This window comes from Phaenicophaeus curvirostris, chromosome 1, assembly GCF_032191515.1.
Source record: "Phaenicophaeus curvirostris isolate KB17595 chromosome 1, BPBGC_Pcur_1.0, whole genome shotgun sequence".
NCBI classification, from domain to species: Eukaryota; Metazoa; Chordata; class Aves; order Cuculiformes; family Cuculidae; genus Phaenicophaeus; species Phaenicophaeus curvirostris.
In genome coordinates, this window is record NC_091392.1 from 115,563,938 (window position 1) to 115,584,748 (window position 20,811).

The window sequence follows — 20,811 nt, forward strand, 5'->3', positions numbered from 1 at the left end:
GGATAAATCACAGAATCACTAGGTTGGAAAAGACCCACAGGATCATAGAGTTCAACCATTCCTATCAATCACTAATATGGTTAATTATTGTAGTACAATTGATTTTAAGGCTGATGATGATTCATATCAAGCAAAGATTAACTGGCCTGGAGATTTTAGAGAAAAAATATACTAAATGCTGAGTTTTCTTGAGTCTATAAAATTTTAATGTAAGTTGCTGAGTCACTACTGCAAGGTAACACATTGCTAAGACTTGACTGTAATACGAAATGAGTTCTACAGGCCAGATTTCATCAAGAGGTATGGAACCAGTTGTGTCTATTTATCTATCCATCTAGCTTTCCCTATTGACATTTCCAAAGGTCAGTAATTAATCTACTGAAAAGCTAAAATCGATGCCTAAACTCCACTTTTGTTTTCTGCTGTTAAGACTGACAGTTGTGTCTAGTGAGTGGCAAGGGAGGAACCTAAAACTCAGAATGTTACCACAAAAATGAAAATCACCAAGCAATGAAAAGATGTTAGTCTCATCAGTTTCAAAGCTGATACAGACTGGTACAGAAATTTTTGTTTCTTTAATAAGCCACTCATATAACAAACTAAGGGGTTGGAGGGGCAGATTTAGGAGGGATATAAGGAAGAAATATTACAATGAGGTTGGGAAAACACTGGCACAAGTTGCTTAGGGAGGTAATGGAGGCTCTATCTCTGGAAACATTCAAGGTCAGATTGGATGGGGCTCTGAGCAACCGGATTGAGTTAAACATGTCCCTGCTCTTACAGGAGCTTTGGACTAGATAACCTGTAAAGGTCCCCATTCAACCCAAAGCATTCTATGACGCTGTGATATGTTTCAGTACATGATATGCCTTTAATGGGAGAATTCAGTTTTCTCCTTGGCTATGTCAACAGTTTGTGAGCATAAGGAAGTCACTTCTGAACTTCACCTCTCAGGCTATTCTTCCTCTCCAGACTTTCTCTTTCTTCTTACATTTTCGTCTTTCTTCTTAAATGTTCTTTTAAGTTAGATAAAATAATAAGTGAATATTTCTTTTACATTAACATAGATGCATTTATTTGGTTACTGTAGTTAAAATAAAATCAGTATGAAATATGCCAAAACCTTCCCTTTAAATATCTACCCAGTTTAGAGTGGATTCTCATCATAGAAAAAATGAGATAAGAATAAGAAGTAAAAGCAAGAAATACTGCGACATTCATGCTACGATCATGAAATATTATCCCTGTGTTCTACGGGGAAGGAGAGAGAGAGTGGGAAATAAGTTTCTTTTCATTTAAAAAATACATTGAAAGGATTTCCTTTGATTTGCATTAGCAGTACTTGGGGATGAGCAATCCTGAAGTATTAATCTCAGGATTAAAAAGGGAAGTGGTTCAAAATGGGTGAATTCCCACCACTGCTTTAAGTAGAGCTGTCTGCACACTCCTGGCATAATATTCACTGCAGGATAGGAATACAACAACTATATAAGTGAGTTTAACAAACAGTTTTATAGAGAACAGAAACTCAGTGGTATGACAAGGTTAGTGGCATGAATGTGTGTTCTCAACTTTGTTAGTCAGGTGGATTAGAGTTGTCTTCACAATGAGGGCAGGACTTTCCCAGGGCTGCACTGCTAACGCGTAGGTGGATGAGGTAAAATTCAGCAAAGTCAGCTGGTTTGTCCACATGGAGGATGAACGTGTTGAACCAAAAGCTGAGTACTGGAAATAAAGGAAGGCACAGGGCCAAGGATTGAGGCTAAAAGGCAACAAAAGAGCCCATAGAGAGGTGAGGGAAGAAGCACAGTGGCAGAGAGATTGAACATAAAAGATTTGAAGGGGAAGAGCAGTTAGAGGGATGAGGCAGGAAACAAGCAACAAAGATGGAAATTTGCCTTAGAAAGTAGTATCTATTCCTCTAATGCAGAGGGTGGGATAGGAACACTGTCTTAATTCCTACTTTGCAATATTTTAAGTTGCCTTTGTTTTAAAGTAAACATGGCAATGAGTTGCTTCTACCTGCTGGGGGCATAGGAGGGTCCCTCTGATCCTCACTGTTAGCTTCCCAGGCAGTGGAAGACTTGGTCAGACATCAGGGTGATGTTTGGTGACTGCTGAGCACCATTCAGACATCACTCTTCAGTGCCTAGCTACCAGGGGGCTGTCACAGACTCAACTGTTGGGATTGGGTGAGGAATTTGTTCAGCTGTATTTGCCAAAACTGGTTGCAGTTTTTTTTTTCTCCACATAATCATGGCTGTGTCTGTGAAGAAGAGGTCACCTGTGCTGTCCTGTGATTATCACTGTTTGAAAAATCTGCTGACATTTTGTTTTGCTTTGTTTTCTTTGGGCAGATGGGCAGAAGAAGGTTCAAGAAGAATTTGACATAGACATGGAAGCACCAGAGACAGAGCGGGCGGCCGTGGCGATACAGTCACAGTTCAGAAAATTCCAGAAGAAAAAAGCGGGATCCCAGTCTTAGTAGCTACCTCACGGCTTAAGGCAAAGTAATCCTGAAATGATTATCAAGAAAATCAGAAATAACGCAAAGATGCATGTACAGAAATTATCAATATTTAAAACCCCATTGGCAGATAACAAACCATGAGCTTGTGCGTGTGACTTCATCCCAGGTGTTTCACACCCATTATCTGCTGTAACTCACCATTTTACTCGATGTTGTAATAAAAAGTTAGGGTGAAGTAATTAAAGTGTCTGCCTTGATCTGTCTTTTCCTATTAATCCAGCAACCACAGCCTTACAAATGAACCCAGTCCACATGCCTGTTTTCCTCTTCACATAGAGCTTGGAGGCATAACAGCACCGTATGTTACAAGGGTTTTGCTGAAGATGAGAACACATGTCTCAGCCCTGCTTACCTCGTTTGGATAATTCCAGCTGCCAGCCAAATGTGACAATAAAACTACTTTCTTGTAATGAGCTGAGAGTAAAGTTTCAGACAGAAGCTAGCGTGACGGGGAGAGGCATAGGTAGCAGTGAGGAAGGGTTTTTTTTTTGTCTTGCAATTACTCCAATGAAGTGGCTTAAGTGGGGAAATTGTCCATGTCCTTCCTCTTCACATAACATTTAGATTTACCCAGCCTGGACCACATTGGATGTTATGGGGGGAAAAAATAATGAATCAGACACAAACTACAAAACACGATTCCAGAAACTTTCTTAAGAGAGTTTAAAGGGAAGATAGAAGCTGACCCTTTAAACTGTCTTTTTGATGCAGCTTTTCACTTACTATATAATCTATCTCTCTCTTTTCATGTTATTTTTGGTATTTGATGAGTAAATCATAACAGAATCCCTGTCTCCATTTTCACTGTTCTGTATTCAGTTTTATATGAAACACTTACTGTTAGCCCAGGTTTTTATTAACAAAGAACAACCACAACATCTGTCTTAAATTGGGAAGTATTTCTATATTCTCCCTGTTGTAAAACAATAACAGGCCAGTTTCAGGCTGGATCTAAGTAAGGATCTTGCCTGGCTTCAGTCCTGAGCAGGAATTGACTGCCCATATAGTGCATGAGGAAGGTTCAGAAAAGGTTTAGACAATTACATTGTACTCAGAAAAAAGAGCTATTTAACTTGGGCAAGTGAGACATGCATTACACAAAGACGTGTAATAAAATCTCATCTTCTTCTTGGCTTCATCAGCAGGTTTAGGAGTTCCAGTAGATATCTTTGTCTCTTGGGAAATCAAAGACAGAAATATTTTCTGAAGGATTGGTGTTTGAAGCAGTTCTCCAAGAAGGCAGTGTGGGTCTCACCTCCAGGCTGACAGAGGCAGACATGCTGAGTGGTGACAGCTTGCCTGCTTTTAACTGAACAGCCTGGAGTTGGGACTACTTCAGGTGTAAGAAATTCAGGCGTAATTCCCAGCTCTGCCTAGAGGGATTTGTTTTCTTGTCTCCCACCTCCCACCAGAGTATTCTGATCACCAGGGCAAAGGCACATATATTAGTCCCTTCGTGTTAACAGAAAGCTACAACCAAGGGGTAGGAACAGAGGGAGAGGAAGGATCTGAAGTTGGTGGCAATCGCTTCCAGTGAGAGCCCAGCATAGCAACAATACTGAAGAGATGCAGAGCTGTGCCTGAAAGGCAGGCTGTGGGACTGCAAAGGGAAGGCCCTCAGCTTTATGCAGGTTAAGGCACTCATAGTGCTGGGCAATAATTTAGTGAGGAGCCCAAACCTGGTAGTGGGTGGTAGGAATCCTAGGACTGTGATGGAGGAGATGCTGAGCAGAGGAAGCCTTATGGATCCTGTGGGGAATGTAAAAGGCATGTGCAGAGATGATGTGTAAGGTGCTTAATAAGCACAGCACAACTGGGTGGGAACAGACAGGGCTTTTTAGATCTTAGTTTGGGGATAAACATCTAAGTGTTGCCCAGACCCTGCCTTAGGCCCCTCTGTTTGCATCAGGTTGTGGTCCCTACACATGACTTACCCACAAATCATCTACGAAGTCAGATTTCTCCAAGCTGCAGCTCAGTGATTTCCGTCTACGAGCATATTTTAGCAGCATTGTTTCTCTGCACTTAGGAATTTCATAAATAAGCGTCAAATAACACTGCTACTGTTCTCAAAGCGCAATTTGTGGAGGCTGCGGATTCCCCACTTGTCTTTCACAGAGACTGCTCAGTATATAATAATCACCTTAGCATAATAATTTAAAAATTGTAATGAGTTTGAACTGTGCTGGTGCCATTTTGTTTAGATAGACATATATCTGTAATGAAGGACTGCATTTGCTTTCTGCACTGTGTCATTTGAAATAGCATGAGCTCTGTAATGGCAACTTAATTGAATAAAAACTATGGGAAGCACTAGGCTTTTATATTTGATCTGACATTCCTTGGACTTAAATTTCCTACACAACAGGAATAATCATATGGTTGGGACACAGAGGAAACAATTACATTATTGAAATACAGCAACAAGGGTTGCTAGTAAATGAATTATAGCTCTTTCAGCAGTAGGCCTATTCTTTATTGTGAAATTCAGATTGCATCTTACAAATACAGTCTTAATATACAGTGAAACATAATGAGGAAATAGTGAACTGGCATGAAATTTGGATTAATTTTGTCTGTCCCTGTCAGACAATTTCCTTTTTATGAAAATGTTTTTGCAGCACAGATTCAGTTCATGTTCTTCGGAGAGGAGAGCTTTTTCACGCCTGTCTTTATTTTCATTGATCCTTTATTCATATCTGAGGTCGCAGTATTTAATTTCCTTTCTTACCACTAATTCTTACCTTTCAAAGACCTATCTAGATATTACTGAGGTGAGGAAAGGTGTTTGATTCAACCAGGAACTTCACTAAGATGCGTGAGAGAGGATGCATAAACATTCTCTGTATTATATAGGTCTTTTAACTTGCAATCACTCATTGAGTTCTGTAGTTAACTGGCACTACCTAGCTGGGAGTAACGAAGTCATGCAAAGCAAAGTTTGGATTGGATGAATATCTGTGCTGGTAAACCAAAAGTTCCTGTGGGTAACATGAAAGATTATTCAGAGCCATAGATTTTGCAGGGAACAGGGTTATTGCTTCCACCACATACACCCACACCCTCCCTAGACACATCCATACTGCCTCAGCTCCAAATTGCTGTGAGTTTGTCCCAAAAGAGAATAACCTACAGTTGAATGATCTGAACAATTTCCCGAGCTTTAGAAATCCTTTGTTCACATTGTTGCCTGGATCATAAAATAACCTGTAGAAGTAAACAGCAAAAGAGACTATTAGAAGTAAAGAAGTGCCGTCAGAAAGCACAAGAATGCTCAATTGAGGAAAACAGAAAAGGTTGTGTAGTCTATCAAGTTAAACACAGTAAGGCAAGCCAAAGCCAACCTGAGGCTTGCTGAAGATACAATTACCAATTAATTTTTTTTCAGACACTCGTCAGACTAGTAGGCTGCTGGAGACTTCTGGGGACGTGGGAAAGTGAAGGTCTTACAGAAAGTAGAAATGAACCTTCCCTTAATGCACAGAGCAGAGGCTCCTACAGTAGGGGTCTTCTTTGTAATACATCAACCTGAGAACTTCTTTGTCAAACTGAAAATGCTAGTAGAAAAGTTTGGACCAACCTGGCAAAATCAGTAGCACCAGATTGCTGCTACTGGATGAGGTTCAGCCATGTTTTGTAGAGGAGCACAGAGACACAGCAGCTGCCTTGTTCAACCGATCACTTGCACAGGCCTCAAATTCAGGAGAATAAGCAGTGGTGAATTAATATATTTTTGAAAGGTCTGTAGGAGTATTCAGAGATTTAGGAAGACTGTCGTCATTAGGTAGCTCATGAAAACCTGATATGATGTTATACAACTGTAATACGTCAACACCAGCCTTACAGCAGCTGTGATTCACAAATAGCCTGCAGTTGCTGGTGGAGTAAATTGGTAGGTTGTGGTAACCCAGGTGCAACCTGGATTTTCAAGAAGTTTTAACAGGGCTCTCATGAATGTTGTTAGAGAAGTTAAGCACGCTGGGAATAAATGCTCGGGTCCTCTTGCAGAAAAACACCCAGTTAAGGGACAGGAGCTAAAAGAGTGAGATGGCATGTCCCACTCTCCCAGGAGTGAGGTGTCATCAGTGTGACTCCAACAGCATCTATGTTGTACAGTGTTCTTAAAAATCAAGTGAAAAGAAGGATGAGGTGACAAATTATTATATTGGTGATTTCTACTTAAAGAAATCCCCTTCTTTGGTCCTTAGTTTTACAGAAGGCTTCCTGAGATAGAGAAGTGTCATGTCAGGGCCATGCGGGCACTGACAGCCCTGACCGCCCCTGCCCATCCCTGGGGCTCCCCTGACCCTAACCGTGGCCTGGACCCCATGTAAGGCCGCTGGGCCACACCTACCCTGTCCAGGGCTCAAGCTGCCATGTCAGCTCCCCAAGAGCATCATCCACAGCGACCAGGACCAGTCTCCAGCTCCCCACAGTCCTGCCTTGCCCAACCAAGGCCCTACCCATGTCCTGGCTTTGGTCCATCCCAAGGGAGGTATCCAATGCCCATGGCTGGAGCTGCCCTGGCGCTTCCTGGCTGCCCTGCTCCTGGCTGGAACTCCCACTGCCAACCTAACTGTGCTCTGCAGTCTCCCTGTCTATGTTATGGGTCTGTCCTTCCCCATATCCCATTGTCCCTCCCAAGGAGGAGTGAGGGATGTAGATAGTTTTTGGTTATGTATATGAAGGTCACATGCCCCATGGAAAAAAGTGAAGTTTACCCTTCCCTGGCTTATTTGCCCTTAGTCATGTGAGCTGCAACACAACTCAATGCCATGCTTCAAGCCCAAGAAATCTGCAGGATCCCCAGGCAGGTCCAGGGTGTGTGCAGCATGTTTCTCAGCTGGATTTCTTGCGGCAGGGCATGATGAATCCTACCTGCCACCTGGTGCTTCCCAAATTCCAGTCTGAAGCCTGCTGGATCCCAAGGAACTGTGCAGTAGCCCTCTCAACCAGTAGCCCCTGATGTTTCCAGGTGAGACGGAGAGCATTGCCAATGGCCATGGACCCTGCTCCTCCACCTCAGAAGACCAGCTGAACGTGTCATGATTTCTCTTTCATGAAAACCAAACTTTGATGGGGGAGTGGAGAAGGGAGGACATGATACTCACCCAGGCAATATACCAGCCCGTGTGTGGGATGTGGGATGAGGGATGTGGGATGTGGATGTGGTGCATGTCTAGCACTCAGTGGTGGTGCTTTTGTGTAGACATAACCAGAGGTCTCTGCATCTGAGAGGTATCTGAGGTGTCCTCTGCAACCCTCAGTAATTACCTGCCAGTTCCCATTTTAGACCTGGCAGCTGACTGTGGAAACTTCCAAAATAAAGTCCCAGCAGTTTAGCTGAATCACCACTGAAGGCTATCTGGGGCCAGGTTTCTTAATGTTGCCTTAAAACCCAAAAGCTAGCAGATGCTTTGCAGCAAGGAGAAGCTTCCTAAGGTGTCTCTTGACAGTCAGTAGTTTTCTGTGATGTTGTAAGAGATGCTCAGGCACCAGTGTTGTCTCAGTACTATAATTGTATGGTAATGCAGAAACACCTTTACATCAGTTCCTGACCATTCACCACTCACCACAGTTTTGATCTGACCTGAAACCTTGTTGAATATGGTTATCACTGGACAGGCCTAAAGGATACAACAAACCTCAGATTTTAATTATGTTTTAACATAAACTAAATATTCTTTTTTCAATATTATTTCTGTATACATGTTCAAAGCCTGATGGGGAAAAAAAGAAGAATGTATTATTGATATGATTAAATTATTATTTAGACATCTATCTCCTGTAAATATTCAAATGCAGATATCCTTCTCAATCTGAAATCAGCAGATTTGATTTGTGTTGATTTATACTATCAAGCCAATCTTCACAGTGAAAAGTACTTATCCTGAACACATAAACCATGTCACATTTAGTCTGTTAAAGGCTAGTCATGAGTTAGCTCAACTTTTAAATTGTAGCAGTGATTTTTTTTTTCCTTTTTTTTTTTTAAATCCCTAAACTGTCCCTGACAGATGGTCTCCTGCCTTTTAGTATTTCTAGTGATGGTAAGGCTAAAACCTTCCTTGGCAGCTTGTTCCATGGCTGAACTTTTCTTAAAGCAATAAAGGTCGGTTTGCACTTAACCCAAATCTTCCCTCCTGCCATTTAGATTAATTTGTTCCAGACCAGCTATATGCAATTTCCCTAACCTTCTCTTGTAGATGTCCTGTTCCAACCGTTTTCATCATTTTTTTTGTTATTCTCCTTTGAACCCTGCCAATTTATCTGCGTGCTTGAAATGAAATGCAGCCATCCAAATGAAACGTAACCAGTGCCAAGCACAGCAGCATAATTATCTTGACTATTTTACAAGTGACCATCCCCTTGCCACAAATTTACATGGCTTTTGGCATCTTTTGTGACAGCATTATTTTGTTGGCTTTTAGTCAGAACTGATGTTTCCAGTGAATATCAGGTCTCTCTGCGGTCTCTATGTCTAGTCAGGATTTTTTCCTTCTTTCCTACAAGAGACCATATTGGCTGTAAAACACCTTTTATAGTCCCACTGCACCTCTGCAATACTGGGATAATAGAGAAATCCAGGTAAATGTCTTTATATATAGTTCTTTGACCTTCAAATTGCACAAGAATTGTAATTGGGTCAGATTTTCTTTTGTGCTTTCCCCTTTCCTATTACTAAAGCCAGGTGCAGGAGCTTCAATGTTCTCTAAATCAAACTTTTTTGGAAGCTCAGAAAAGATTTCAATGATTTTCTATTTTATTCTCTAAAGTTATCTTGACTTTCCTTCTGATGACTAATTATTTGATAAGAAAAGTCTGAGTATCCATATCTAAAAAAAGCTCTTGAAATAAGCCTGAGGACTCTCCCCCCTTCTCAGTGCGTTGTGATTTAATGATGTTTTACAAAGGCCAAACTAATAGTATTACTCACATTCATTAGTTGTTTTCACAATAAATATTCCCACCAAAGTCTGCAGGACAAATGTGGGATAGGGAAGGTACACGAGGGGGCGATCTGTTGGCCTCATCAAGTATTCGAATTGTAGTGAATTTCTGCACTTAAGTTTGTACTTTTGACAAACTTTTTTTTTTAACTATTTTAATTTCTTCTTGGGAGCCAAGTCCGCATATAATATAGTGAAATATATAAAAGAAGAACCACAAGATGGTGGCAATGATGAATAACAACAACAGTAATAGCTACAGAAAGGGGAAAACTGGCACACCTATGGAAGATTGAAGACAGCCGTCTCTCCCAAACATGTTAAAATACTTTAGATCATGCACACAAGCCATAATGACACATTTCTTCATGTGGCATGAGCGTACCTATAATCCTCCCCCCCGGTGTGGCCAAACTCAGTTGTTGTGGTGGCAGCAAACTGGTTCTCTTGGCAGCAGAGACATTTTTGCTTGTGCCCCTGCCCAGGGTTGGCGCAGTCCCACTTGCCCCACTTCTCCACAGGTGAAGTCGGGTTGCCTGCAAGTCAGAGGTGGGAAATGTGTCTGGTCCCCACTTAAATATCACACTGAAGTAGATGGGTCCCCTTTCTAGGAAAATGTTTATTTCTTTGTTTTTAATCTCCGATTATCAGATAATGGCACAAAACTCGGCACCGGCCAGCACAGCCTTGAGGTGGGGCCAACTTGCAGGGTGATTTTTTAGCTGCTGGAAGCGCACGTGTCTGGGCAGCTGGCTGACCTGAACAGGCAAACTTCATTAGCAACACAGGCAAGTTGAGAATAAGCACTAGCACTAGACCTTTTAGTTTGTCAGCCACATGGCTGTGGTGTCAACACACTCCCCTAAAGCACAGAGCAGTCTCAGCATTGGGCACTGCTTTTCCAGCCCCAGCAACAGCGGAAGAGAACGCAGTGACACACTGGTGGGTAGCAAAGCATGAGAGCTGGGTTGAGTGAAGGGGATTGCTGTAGTGGAGAAGGAAAGATTCTGGGAAAGGTGAAGAGGACATATGTAATGACAGTGCCTTAAAGAGGAGGAGGCACAGGGCATGGGTAGAGAATTACATCAGGAAGGGTGGGTGGAGGGGGAAGGGTGGCAGGGAAGGGAGGTAATTGCCTGATGTTGAAGAGCAGGAGCATTTCGTTTCCCACTCACTCTTTTGCTGAAATAATGAATTAGTTATATGTTTCCCATTCAGTTATGTAAAACTAAACAGTGTAGTGTTGTCTTTAGGGGATACCTGGGCAACATCACAAGAGCTGATGCACTGCAATGTGTTCAAGTTATGCAAGGCAATTGGCAGACATTTAGGGATCACAGATGTGCTGTCTAAATTCTGCCTTTGAGTTAAAAATAAAAATCTCAGTATTTGATCAGTCATCCTGTAGTTTGCCCTCTAGACTTCCCCCTGACATATGGTACCTACGGTCTCTAGGGAAGCCCTGAAACATCTCCTGCATCTAAGGCTAAAAAGTGAATTAAGAGCCATTGTATTTGGAGAAATTAAAATAATTTTTCAGAGGGAAGAGAAGTTTTATTTGACTAGAATATTCCCTTGATCATAGAGAATTTTTCTTTACGATGCCTAAGTTAAGGCAATCAATTGTTTTTATCCAGTAAATGAAAATGGATGAAATACAATTTGGAAGTAGGTAAACACAGTAGTCATTTTCAACTCAGCACTAGCTAATATCTCAATGGATATTAGACCTGTGCTTATTGAAAGATAGGTTATTGCCTGGGACATTGGGATTTTAATAGAATGGAACATAATCTCCAATTTATTGACATCTGCTGCATAGCAAAAAGATGGATGACTAGTTCTTCTGTTTCTGCTCCTTTTCAGTATTGCTGTGCAGATGGGCACAAGGGAAAAACATGGATTATGCATTGTATTCTATATACTTTTATAAAGAAGAAATAAATAGTCATTTCATCATTAAAGAAGCACTTTCCATTAATGTAATTTTTTCTTGGGATCAGAGAGCTACCTACATTTGCTCCGTTCTTACATATGTGCATGAGTTAATGCCCGTCATCAGAATTAAAAGACCATTATCTTGATTCTGTGCTGTACATTGAAATTGTAATCCTGCAAGCTTTGTAGTCATTTAGACTAATTTAAATAAGTAATTTTCAGTAGTATTTATAGTTCATAGCTGCCAAAGCTTCAAGATTAGGACTAGCAACAAGGAAAACAGTCAGAGAGTAGAAGTAGAAAGAGTAAAGGAAATACTGAAAATATCCAGTGAGAAGGGGAATTCTTTTGATGACATTTTTTGCCTGCATAGAAGGAGATATTTCTCCTTTGAAGAAACAAACACAGAATGATGAACATCCCTTTAACATCCCTTTTTCATCTGCACAGCATTCTTTCAATGCCAATGCACAGTTAGAGCCCTGGCTCAAACGTATACCAGCAACGTGCAGCTGTAAAACAGGAAAGCAGGCACTGGAGAACAGCCCTGGGTGCACCAGCACAACTCACACATTGTTTCTGCCCTTGAGTTTTATTTGCATCGTGTACCATCTTGCTGCACAAGGAGCCAGCAGTATGGAGCAGGGGGCTGGGCTGCAGGACTGCAGCAAGAGTGAGAATGTGCTGCATAAAGTTGAGATAAAATTATTGGATCTGCTTCCTCACTGCTGGTACTGAAAGTTATCACCTCAAAATTTATCACTCCATATCTGTCTGAGATTCTCCTAAAACTCAGCCTGCCCCGCAGCCTGCTCTTGCTGGGGGATGCAGCGTGTCTGCAGGCATAAGTGGGCAGCCCATAGTCAGCTTTGGTGAGCTGTATTGTCTTCCCACACAACAAGACTTAAGAGATAACAGGTAACAAAGTGTGTATGTGTGGGGAAGCACCTGCTTCTTTAAAAAGGATATTCATCAGATAACCTTGAAGATACCGCCCAGTACCCTTTACAATTCACATCGCTGCAGAGCAGAAGCCCATTTGCCTGTTCTGGAGTGCCCTCCTAACTGTCTAGAGTTAGAACTAGGTAGAACTAGCTGATAATACATAGATGATGCATCTAAGATTTGCAAAACACCACTGAAAAATGTTTTGTATCTGAAGAATACAAACACATATGGGCAAGGAAGACACATTTACACAGAAAGTTCAATTCTCAGCTGCTGTGAGACTTTCAGGGAGTGCCTTAGCTATTGCAGCATAAACAGACAGGCACTTGTATTACCTTTTTCTTTGTCCTAGCAACCAGATTGCACTCCCTCGTTTCTCTTGCTGATTCTTGCTAAAGCGTTCCCAGACAAATAGCTTTTCTGTTGATACTCTACATATAAGGCTTGATTGGGTTGCTGGTATTAACTTCATTATTTTTCAGCAATTGGTCAAGGCCTCTGCTGCAAATCAACTTTAAAAGGTTATTTTGTTTTTGCACTTTAGGCTATATTATTCCCTCTTGTGAATTCATTTTCATGTGCCTGTCAGCAGTGGTATTTTTTAGGTGGGATGATTAGTCAAGGCCAGTTAATTCCTTTTACTTGTCTTTTCTCTGACATAAACTCACCTGTTGATTTCCACTGAAAACATCTTATCTCTTGGCATTTAAGAACATTTACATTACTGACCCTATTGAGCTAAGTATTATTACAAAGGTTACTTTACAGTGTGATAATTGCTGAAACAGCAGCAGCAATAATTTTTATTTTCTCCTTAAAATGGCAGTCAAATTAAAACAAGAGCAAGACTTTCCAAGCTTATGTAAAGCTAGACAGCACTTCTGACTGTATTTTTGTGCATTATTAGGTTTACTGAAGTCTCAGGGGATGAAATTTGCAGAAGCAAGTACCATTTAAAGTCGTTGGCACTTATGCACTTTAGTCTCCTGGGTGCTTTTGCAAATCTTTCACAGACTGTGTAAATGTGCTGTATTCAACTGCAGCAGTTCTGTGATGGATGGGGTTTCTGCCAAGCAGAGAGATTTAGCAGTGCCTCTCTTCATAGTACATTTCTCTGCTATTAGCAAGCTCTCACCTAAAGCAAAATAAATCTGACTTAATTTGCAGCAGCTTTCAATTATTAGCAATCCATTTATAAACAGAGCTGCAGTGACATCTGATTGATTTTTGATATGTCTATTGCATCAAAAATAAAATCAAATAAATTCTGTCTTGTTATACATACGAATCTATTAGTAGTTGAGCAAAATTTGCCTACAAGGTGACTTCTGAGAAAGAACCAGTATTATGGAACAGGTATTTTCCTCACTACTGTTTGAATTAATCTCAAAAGTGGTCCATGTCTTGAAAGCTCAAAGCACTGGTGCCTATAACTCCTGGCAGGTGCAATAGTGCTGCTGAGGTACAGCTACTAGACATCCTTCTGTGACTGCAAAGTGCAAGATGAATGCCAGGTGTCTGCATTCATCAGGGAAAAAGTACAGCAGCCTGGTAATCTTCATGCCTCTGAATGTGCTCCTGTGAACTCCTTGCTGCCATCTTTGCTGTATTAGAAGTGGCTGAGCTCAACAAGGGAATGCGTCCTTCTCAGCTTCTGCAGTTACATGGGATGTATCTGCTCAGTCAAATCCAGCTTTAAAGCTGTAGTCCGGTAGGAAATTAGACCTTTTCCTGGTGCTGAAATTCTCTTTTCCTGGAGGGCAAACAAGACTGAGATGTTACCTATTTTGGTCCTGCTGCAGGCTTTACCTTCCAATACAGCCTTGAAAGCATCCAGCCCCTTTCTCCAGCAAGAAGTTCACCTTAGTTTGGTTCTATGAAAAGAACTCCTGCCTGAGACAGAGAGGAGTTTATGTCATTTCCAGATGGAATTGATCCAATCCATTACTCCTTCATTATTTATATAGCATCTACATTCACTGCAGCAGTGCTTACGTTAGAAATGCTTACGTGATACCAGATGTAAATAGTTAATAGACTGGCAAATCACAGTTAATGGAGACTTGAAAACACGTCTAGTAAATCCCCCAACAACAGAGGCCAGGCCTTGGAGGTAGACTACTTGCAAACTGGTTTTCACCAAACTTGGAAAAGAAGATAAATTAGCAAATGGTACTGAAGACATCGCTTTTAATGAGGAGATGAGGCTGTTATTATATAACCCAGTATATTTTTGACTTCACTTCATAGCGGTTTAGGGATTTTCATTCTACACTACAAAATCAGTTGGATATAGTCAGTGAGAAACTGACGATTTTTACAGAAACTTCTTTCCTCTAACCTGAAAAGAAAGAAAAAAGAGCTCATCGCTACAGTCTGACACTGTGCTTCTCCAGTGTATTTAAAGTATTTCACCAAATACTTTAAAGAAATCTTTTTCTTACCTACATACAATCAACCAAATTAATTGAGCTAAGAACAATTTATTTCTAAATACAGTGTTCAGCAAAATAACCGTATTTTTTTCCTACTTACTGCAACATGAGAGGTTTTGGAAGGAAATTTCAGTCTCTGGGGTTAAAAGGTCTTCTTTTTTTTTTTCAATGTCATTTTCAGAGTCACGTAGAAAGCCCTGTTCCTCCTGGAAAAAACCTGAGGAGCCACCTTTTAAAACTTTGTTGACATGTTGATGGATGAATGTCTTTGTACTTCAGTAATGGAACAATCTAACTCATTGGGATTTTTTTCTGGGCATTGTGCTATAGCCCTTGGCTTTTTTCTTGGAAATGTTAACATTCAGTAAAGTCAGAGTGAGAAGAAAAACAAGGCAATATCTTTTCTTAGCTATGGTATTTAACTTCAGACCTTACAGGATTATCTAGTTAAGTTCATTAACAAAACTGTCAGTCAGAAAACAGATTATTTTCAGCTCTCTCCTGTGTACTAATGATCAATTTGAAAAGATGCTAGATGTGAGATATTTAGATATGAGTTCAGTTTCTGGCCAGTCCATCCAAATGTTGTGTTTTGTTATATGTATTGCCCATGGGGTTACAAACATGTGTGCATTTTAATAATTCTGGAAGACAAAAGCATTTAGATTTGATATTTTGATGCAAACAGAATCTGCGTGTCACATAAGAGCTCTAATAATTCCTCATGCACAGGTGTTCTGTTCTTTCCAAAATGTGTGCATGACCTTTAAAAGAAATTACTCTTTGGAGAACCCTCCTGAGCAGGTTATTGCTGCTTTACAAATGAAACTTAGTTCAAGGTCCAGGGAAAGCTAATGGCAAGTATATTCACCAAGCAGTCATTTTCTCTAATTGAATTCCTGGAGAGGAATAGCTAGAGGAACTAGTTGCTGATTTGTTTGCTTTGGCATCTGGCTGAGAAGGAATGAATGACAGAGACCTTTCTTTGGTAATAGAGGTACTGCCTTTCTTGGGTGAAAATAAGTGACAATATGAATAACAGGGGATCCTTTGGAGAAGTATTGTTCCCTTTACATCCCAGGATATTTCTTCTGAATTTTCCTATGGCTGTGACATATAAAATTCAGTTATTATAAACGTTACTTACGTTACTTTCTTGTTTAAGGTATTATACAAGTTTAGTATGACTGCAATGAATATTTCCTGAAACTTCTTTACATGTGTGAGCAAAGCCTAAGTCTAAAGTGATTTAATACTTAGCATATTTCTGCAATCTGGCAAGGTCATCTTTCTGCTGATACATTTGAGTTAGGAATTTACACAGCAAATGCCATAACTATTAAGCGTGAGAGAAAGCTAGAATTCTGAAAAATTAAGATGTTTGAAAATAGAACCTGACCTTCAGAATCCTGACAGGATTCTTGATACCCTCCCTAAAATACATACACCCTTTACTTAATATTTCAGTTCCCATCACACAAACAAACATAAATCAGAATTCTCCCCCTTCTACAAATGCCTACAGTTTTCAAAGTCACATTTTTCCTTCCTTTAGAAAATGTGGTTCAAGCAGTGAATAAAAATTTTCCTCTCAGAATGTGAATTCAGCTATTTGAGAAAAAATGTGTTGCAGTGAATTAGATAATTTTGCATCTTAGAGAAGAGTTACTCTTACGAACAAGTAATCTGTCATGTTCTTTGTTGTAATTTAACCTTCAGCTAATGCATTATGTCAAACTTCAGCACATACAGAATGACATTGTTCTAATTTTAAGATTGCCATAGTTTTTAGTATTAAAAAAGCAGCATTCACACTTCTGCATCTTTAGCAACTTTAAGAGGCTTAAGAATTTAAACTTAAAAAATATAAACCAACATTGAAATGTAACATTTTAAGTTTCTTTGTGCTTTCCTGTGCAGAGCTGAGTACTTCGTGCCCCAAAAATCCCAAGTTATCAAGGCTGACATGAACAATCTGCTGTAGAGATGGAAATGTGATGAAAACCACCCATCCTTTAGGCTTTAAAGTTAAACTGATGTCTCAGAGAATGCACGCTTGCTGTTTCTGCAGTGTATGAGCTGACCAAGTGTTCAATAATTCCCTTTTCTATTACTTTAAAAGAAGAATGATTTCTTCAGAAGTCAACTTTAGTGCTAACAGCTGCATATCATGATATGTTGTCCAATTAAAGACAGTTTTATGGTAGCATACTGTTTATATTTACAAACACTGCTAACAATTCACTACGGTCTTGAAAATATTTATGAAGACCTGTTCCCCTTTCAACTATTTGTATACCAAGAGACAAATACTAGAAACATTTTGATATTGCTCTAGCTTGAGTCATCATTAGCCACAGGAAAATGCACTCTACTCTTTTCAACAAGTCTCGACTTACTTCCTCGGCTGAAAATGGAGTTAATATATTGCTGATAATGCATGAAATGAACTTGCTATCAATGTCTATCATTTTAAGGTGTGAAAAGTCTTGGAAAGCAATTTTTTGTCACTGTCTAAACACTGATGAGAGCAAGCATGGACTAGACCATGCTGTATTTTTATACTAAAACAGTCATACTACCTTCTGTATTCACACATTTCTAACCACCAAATACGTATTTAAAATTATTGCTCTGACAGGCTATATTAGGTCTATATTGATGAACTGCTCTGCAGGCTGCCTTGCAATTAGCCCCTGTGATTCAGTACCATGCCAAAGAATTGGAAGTGTCTTCAGCTGGAGCTACAGTAAGTCTCATGTCTATTCTCTCCACTGTCATGCAAAATCATCCATGTAATCACTGCAGAAAATACAATGCTTTTTATTCTTTTTGGAGGTGCAGCTTGCCTTATTGCCATTACTGCTACACTTACTTTTATACTCACAATGTTTGAAAGGGTACAGTTTGACCAGCTGATGTAAATAAATCCTATTCTCAAAATTAGACTATGTTTATTCAGACTGCTCTGCTTCCCTTGTGTGTTGGAACAACAAATGGTTCCAGATGCTTTGCCACATACAGCTAGTATTTATTGTCTGAAAAAAAAATAATCATGGAATAAACTGATCATCAAACACTAAGCTACAGTAAAATACCAAAGCAATCCTAGCCTAGCCTGCCAGAATAAAGCTAGCAGGTGTTTAAGTAAACTGCAATCTTCTGGAACAGAATTAAAATTTTTGCTCTTTGGAGTTGCACCAGGCATGGTGGCTGAAGGCAGATTTATATAAATGACATGAAAAAATGAAGATCCTTTGAGAACAAAGTGTAAATTTGTTTATGATAACATCTTACGATTTGCTCTCAAGCAAGACATCATTCAAGGAAAATGAAGCATTGTGTAGTAGCTAGCTCAGCCACTCGGATGGTGGTGGCAGGCGGTGGATGCTCTCACCATCTCTCTCTGAGTAGTTCCAGGTCTCTGCTCCTCTCTGGATGGTCTTCCAGTCCTTCATTAGCTACAGCCTCAGCAGCAGGGTATGGCAGAGGCCTCAACATCTTTGTCTCTGCTTTTCAAGGTAGTGGAGCCTGAGTGGCAACCTGCAAATCTCTGGACTGGACCTTTGCTTAGAAGTCCACCAGAAGGATGACACCCTGGATGAAAGCCCAGGTCTTGGCACATAGCATATGCAAAACCTTTTTAGCAGCATTTATGACTGATTTGGCTACTTTCCCCTTGCTAAGATGGCATATAAGTAAAATAAATTGTGGTAATGGGTGGTCCTTTAAGACAAGGTGTGTGTAGTCATTCTAGGCAATGCTTCTGGAAAGAATTCAGATTTTAAGTGTCTTTTTTTTGTTTGTTTGTTTTTCTTTTGAGGAACTTCTGTTCACTAGAAGTGTTTTCCCACCATGCAAAACTTCTTTTGTTTAATGTGCTACCTACAGGCACCAGAAAGCCATAAATCCCATGACCCTTGTCACCTGATTCTGTTAGAGAATATCTTATGAGAGGCAAACACTCCCTGCTCATCTGTACTCAAATCTGGGGCAGGAAATCTGCTTCAGCCAGGGCAGAAAGCAGCTGCCTTTCTTCATTAACCCAGTGTGAGGCTCCTATATGTGATTGCTGAGGAAGCATACAGCTCACCTATTTAAATAACTCCGTTTCGAGATTGATACAATACTTCTTATTCCCAATATTTGAAAGAACTCACGTTCTTCAAAGAGAAAATAGAATAATAAAAAGAAACACAGATGCAAAATGACAACAATTCATCACAGTTTAGACTTCCAGAAAGCTGATATTTTTCTTTTTCCTGCTCCCCCCTTATCAAACCCCATCTCAGCTTAGCTTTTGGCACCATTTTGTCCTATCAGAACTGCTCCCCCATCACTTCTGTGACTGCTGCCAGTCCTGTACTGTCCTTCCTGTGCCATCACTCAATAAAGTCACTAATTGCTAGGTGAAATCACGTTTCTAGCCATGACAGAGCATATATAGAACTAATTCCAATCAGTACTGAATAGTCTCCTGTGGAGAGGGCTTCTGGGTGCTCAGCACTTCTTGAAGTACAAACGCTTTCATCGTTGCCTGTTTGGTGGCACTAGGAAACCAGTTTGAGACAGCGGTTAGGTTTGTACTTCAGATGTATTTAATATATGCAGCTCCAGGTACTTAAAAACAATTTTACTTCCAGCAGTGGTGGAAGGAATAGGATGATATAAGAAAACATAGTTACCTCCTCTGACTTCACCAGAAATCTTAATAGAGATTGTGTAGCTCTCCCTACAGCCCCTGTTTTCACATGAACTGTTTGTTGAAGGATGACCAGAGAGAAAACTCTGTAATCACAATGCATACTGACTGGTTTTCAGCCAGCAAACTTCAATTATTTCAATCGGTAACCTAGGAGGGAGAGCAGCATCTCTCCTGCTTTCCTTCCTTCAGCTTATTCAAAGTAAGATTTTTTTTAACATCCATCCCCCATTTTACCTTCCTTTGTTCTACTTCCCACCTCTAACCCTCTCTCAGAGCACAAGTTACTTCATGACCATAGTTTAAGATTCTCAAAACCCTGTTGGAATAGGCAAGTGATGGTGTCTGATGAGAAGCAGCAATCAGTCTTCAGTTGCCAGATGCCTTTCTGTCCGCATAAGCAGGAAACTTTTCATAATTCAAGTCTGCTTATTGCCTGAGCTAGCTAAAGGCCATGAAATGCTAATGTTAATGCTACAAGCACATTACTGCCTCTTTAATTTATTTCAGCTAACTTCTGTTGATGGCATTTGGGTAAGCTAAACTGCCAGTTGAACTGAATATGTTGTGCAGTTCGACATAAAAACCATGCTGGAAATAGATCTGTATTCAGAGGCATCTAATTAGGAAAACATCATGATAGTCAATGCAAACGTTTTCCAAGGCACTACATCTGTGCACCATGCATCAATTGCATAGTGAGACTGCAATATCCATTTTCCAAGTCGTAAAAGCCATCTAACGAGAAAAACATGCACTTTCAGCCTGCCTGTGTGGAAGAAAGAGCAAACCTCAGATTTTGGTGCTTAAGCTTCTGTGTGTAAATTTCCCCAATGAAATAAAATAAGAAGAACAGTGAGAAGGAAATAAGGAAAATTTGCAGGGCAGGATATAACAGGAATCTGTGCAACATTTATTTGCTGAGAGTTGTGGTTTAGAAATGACACTATTTGATACGCAGGTCCAAATACTATGAACTATTCTGAGCATGCTGGTTTGCGCCTTCCTCTTTTTTTCTCTTGTTTTAACTTCTGTTTATATACAAGTATATGTTCATATACATATATATTTGTATATACAGCTATGTATGCATGTCTACCTGTAGATACACCGAAAAACTTTGTCTTCTTCCTGGACAGTATGCAGGAATTAAGGGCCTGGAGTTCAGATTTTGGATAGACCAAAAATAAGCCTGAAAATGGATCACATTCTCCATTAGTGATATTAGCATAGTCTTTATCACAAATCCATGATGCACCCTTTTTTTTTCCCTCCTTTGACTTCACAATGGAGAAAAATGAAGGTGTT

At 40.1% G+C, this 20,811-nt stretch overlaps 2 protein-coding genes across 2 annotated transcripts in view; both read left to right on the forward strand.

Moving 5' to 3' along the window:
- The window catches only part of PCP4 (Purkinje cell protein 4), a 51,094-nt gene extending 46,233 nt beyond the window's left edge, over window positions 1–4,861 (forward strand). Inside the window, exon 3 of the mRNA XM_069849938.1 lies at window positions 2,358–4,861. Coding sequence (XP_069706039.1) covers window positions 2,358–2,485 — 128 coding nt within the window. The 3' untranslated portion in view covers window positions 2,486–4,861. The remainder of the gene's footprint in view (window positions 1–2,357) is intronic.
- Window positions 1–20,811, forward strand: part of SH3BGR (SH3 domain binding glutamate rich protein) — a 614,594-nt gene that overhangs the window by 173,739 nt on the left and 420,044 nt on the right. The window lies entirely within an intron of this gene.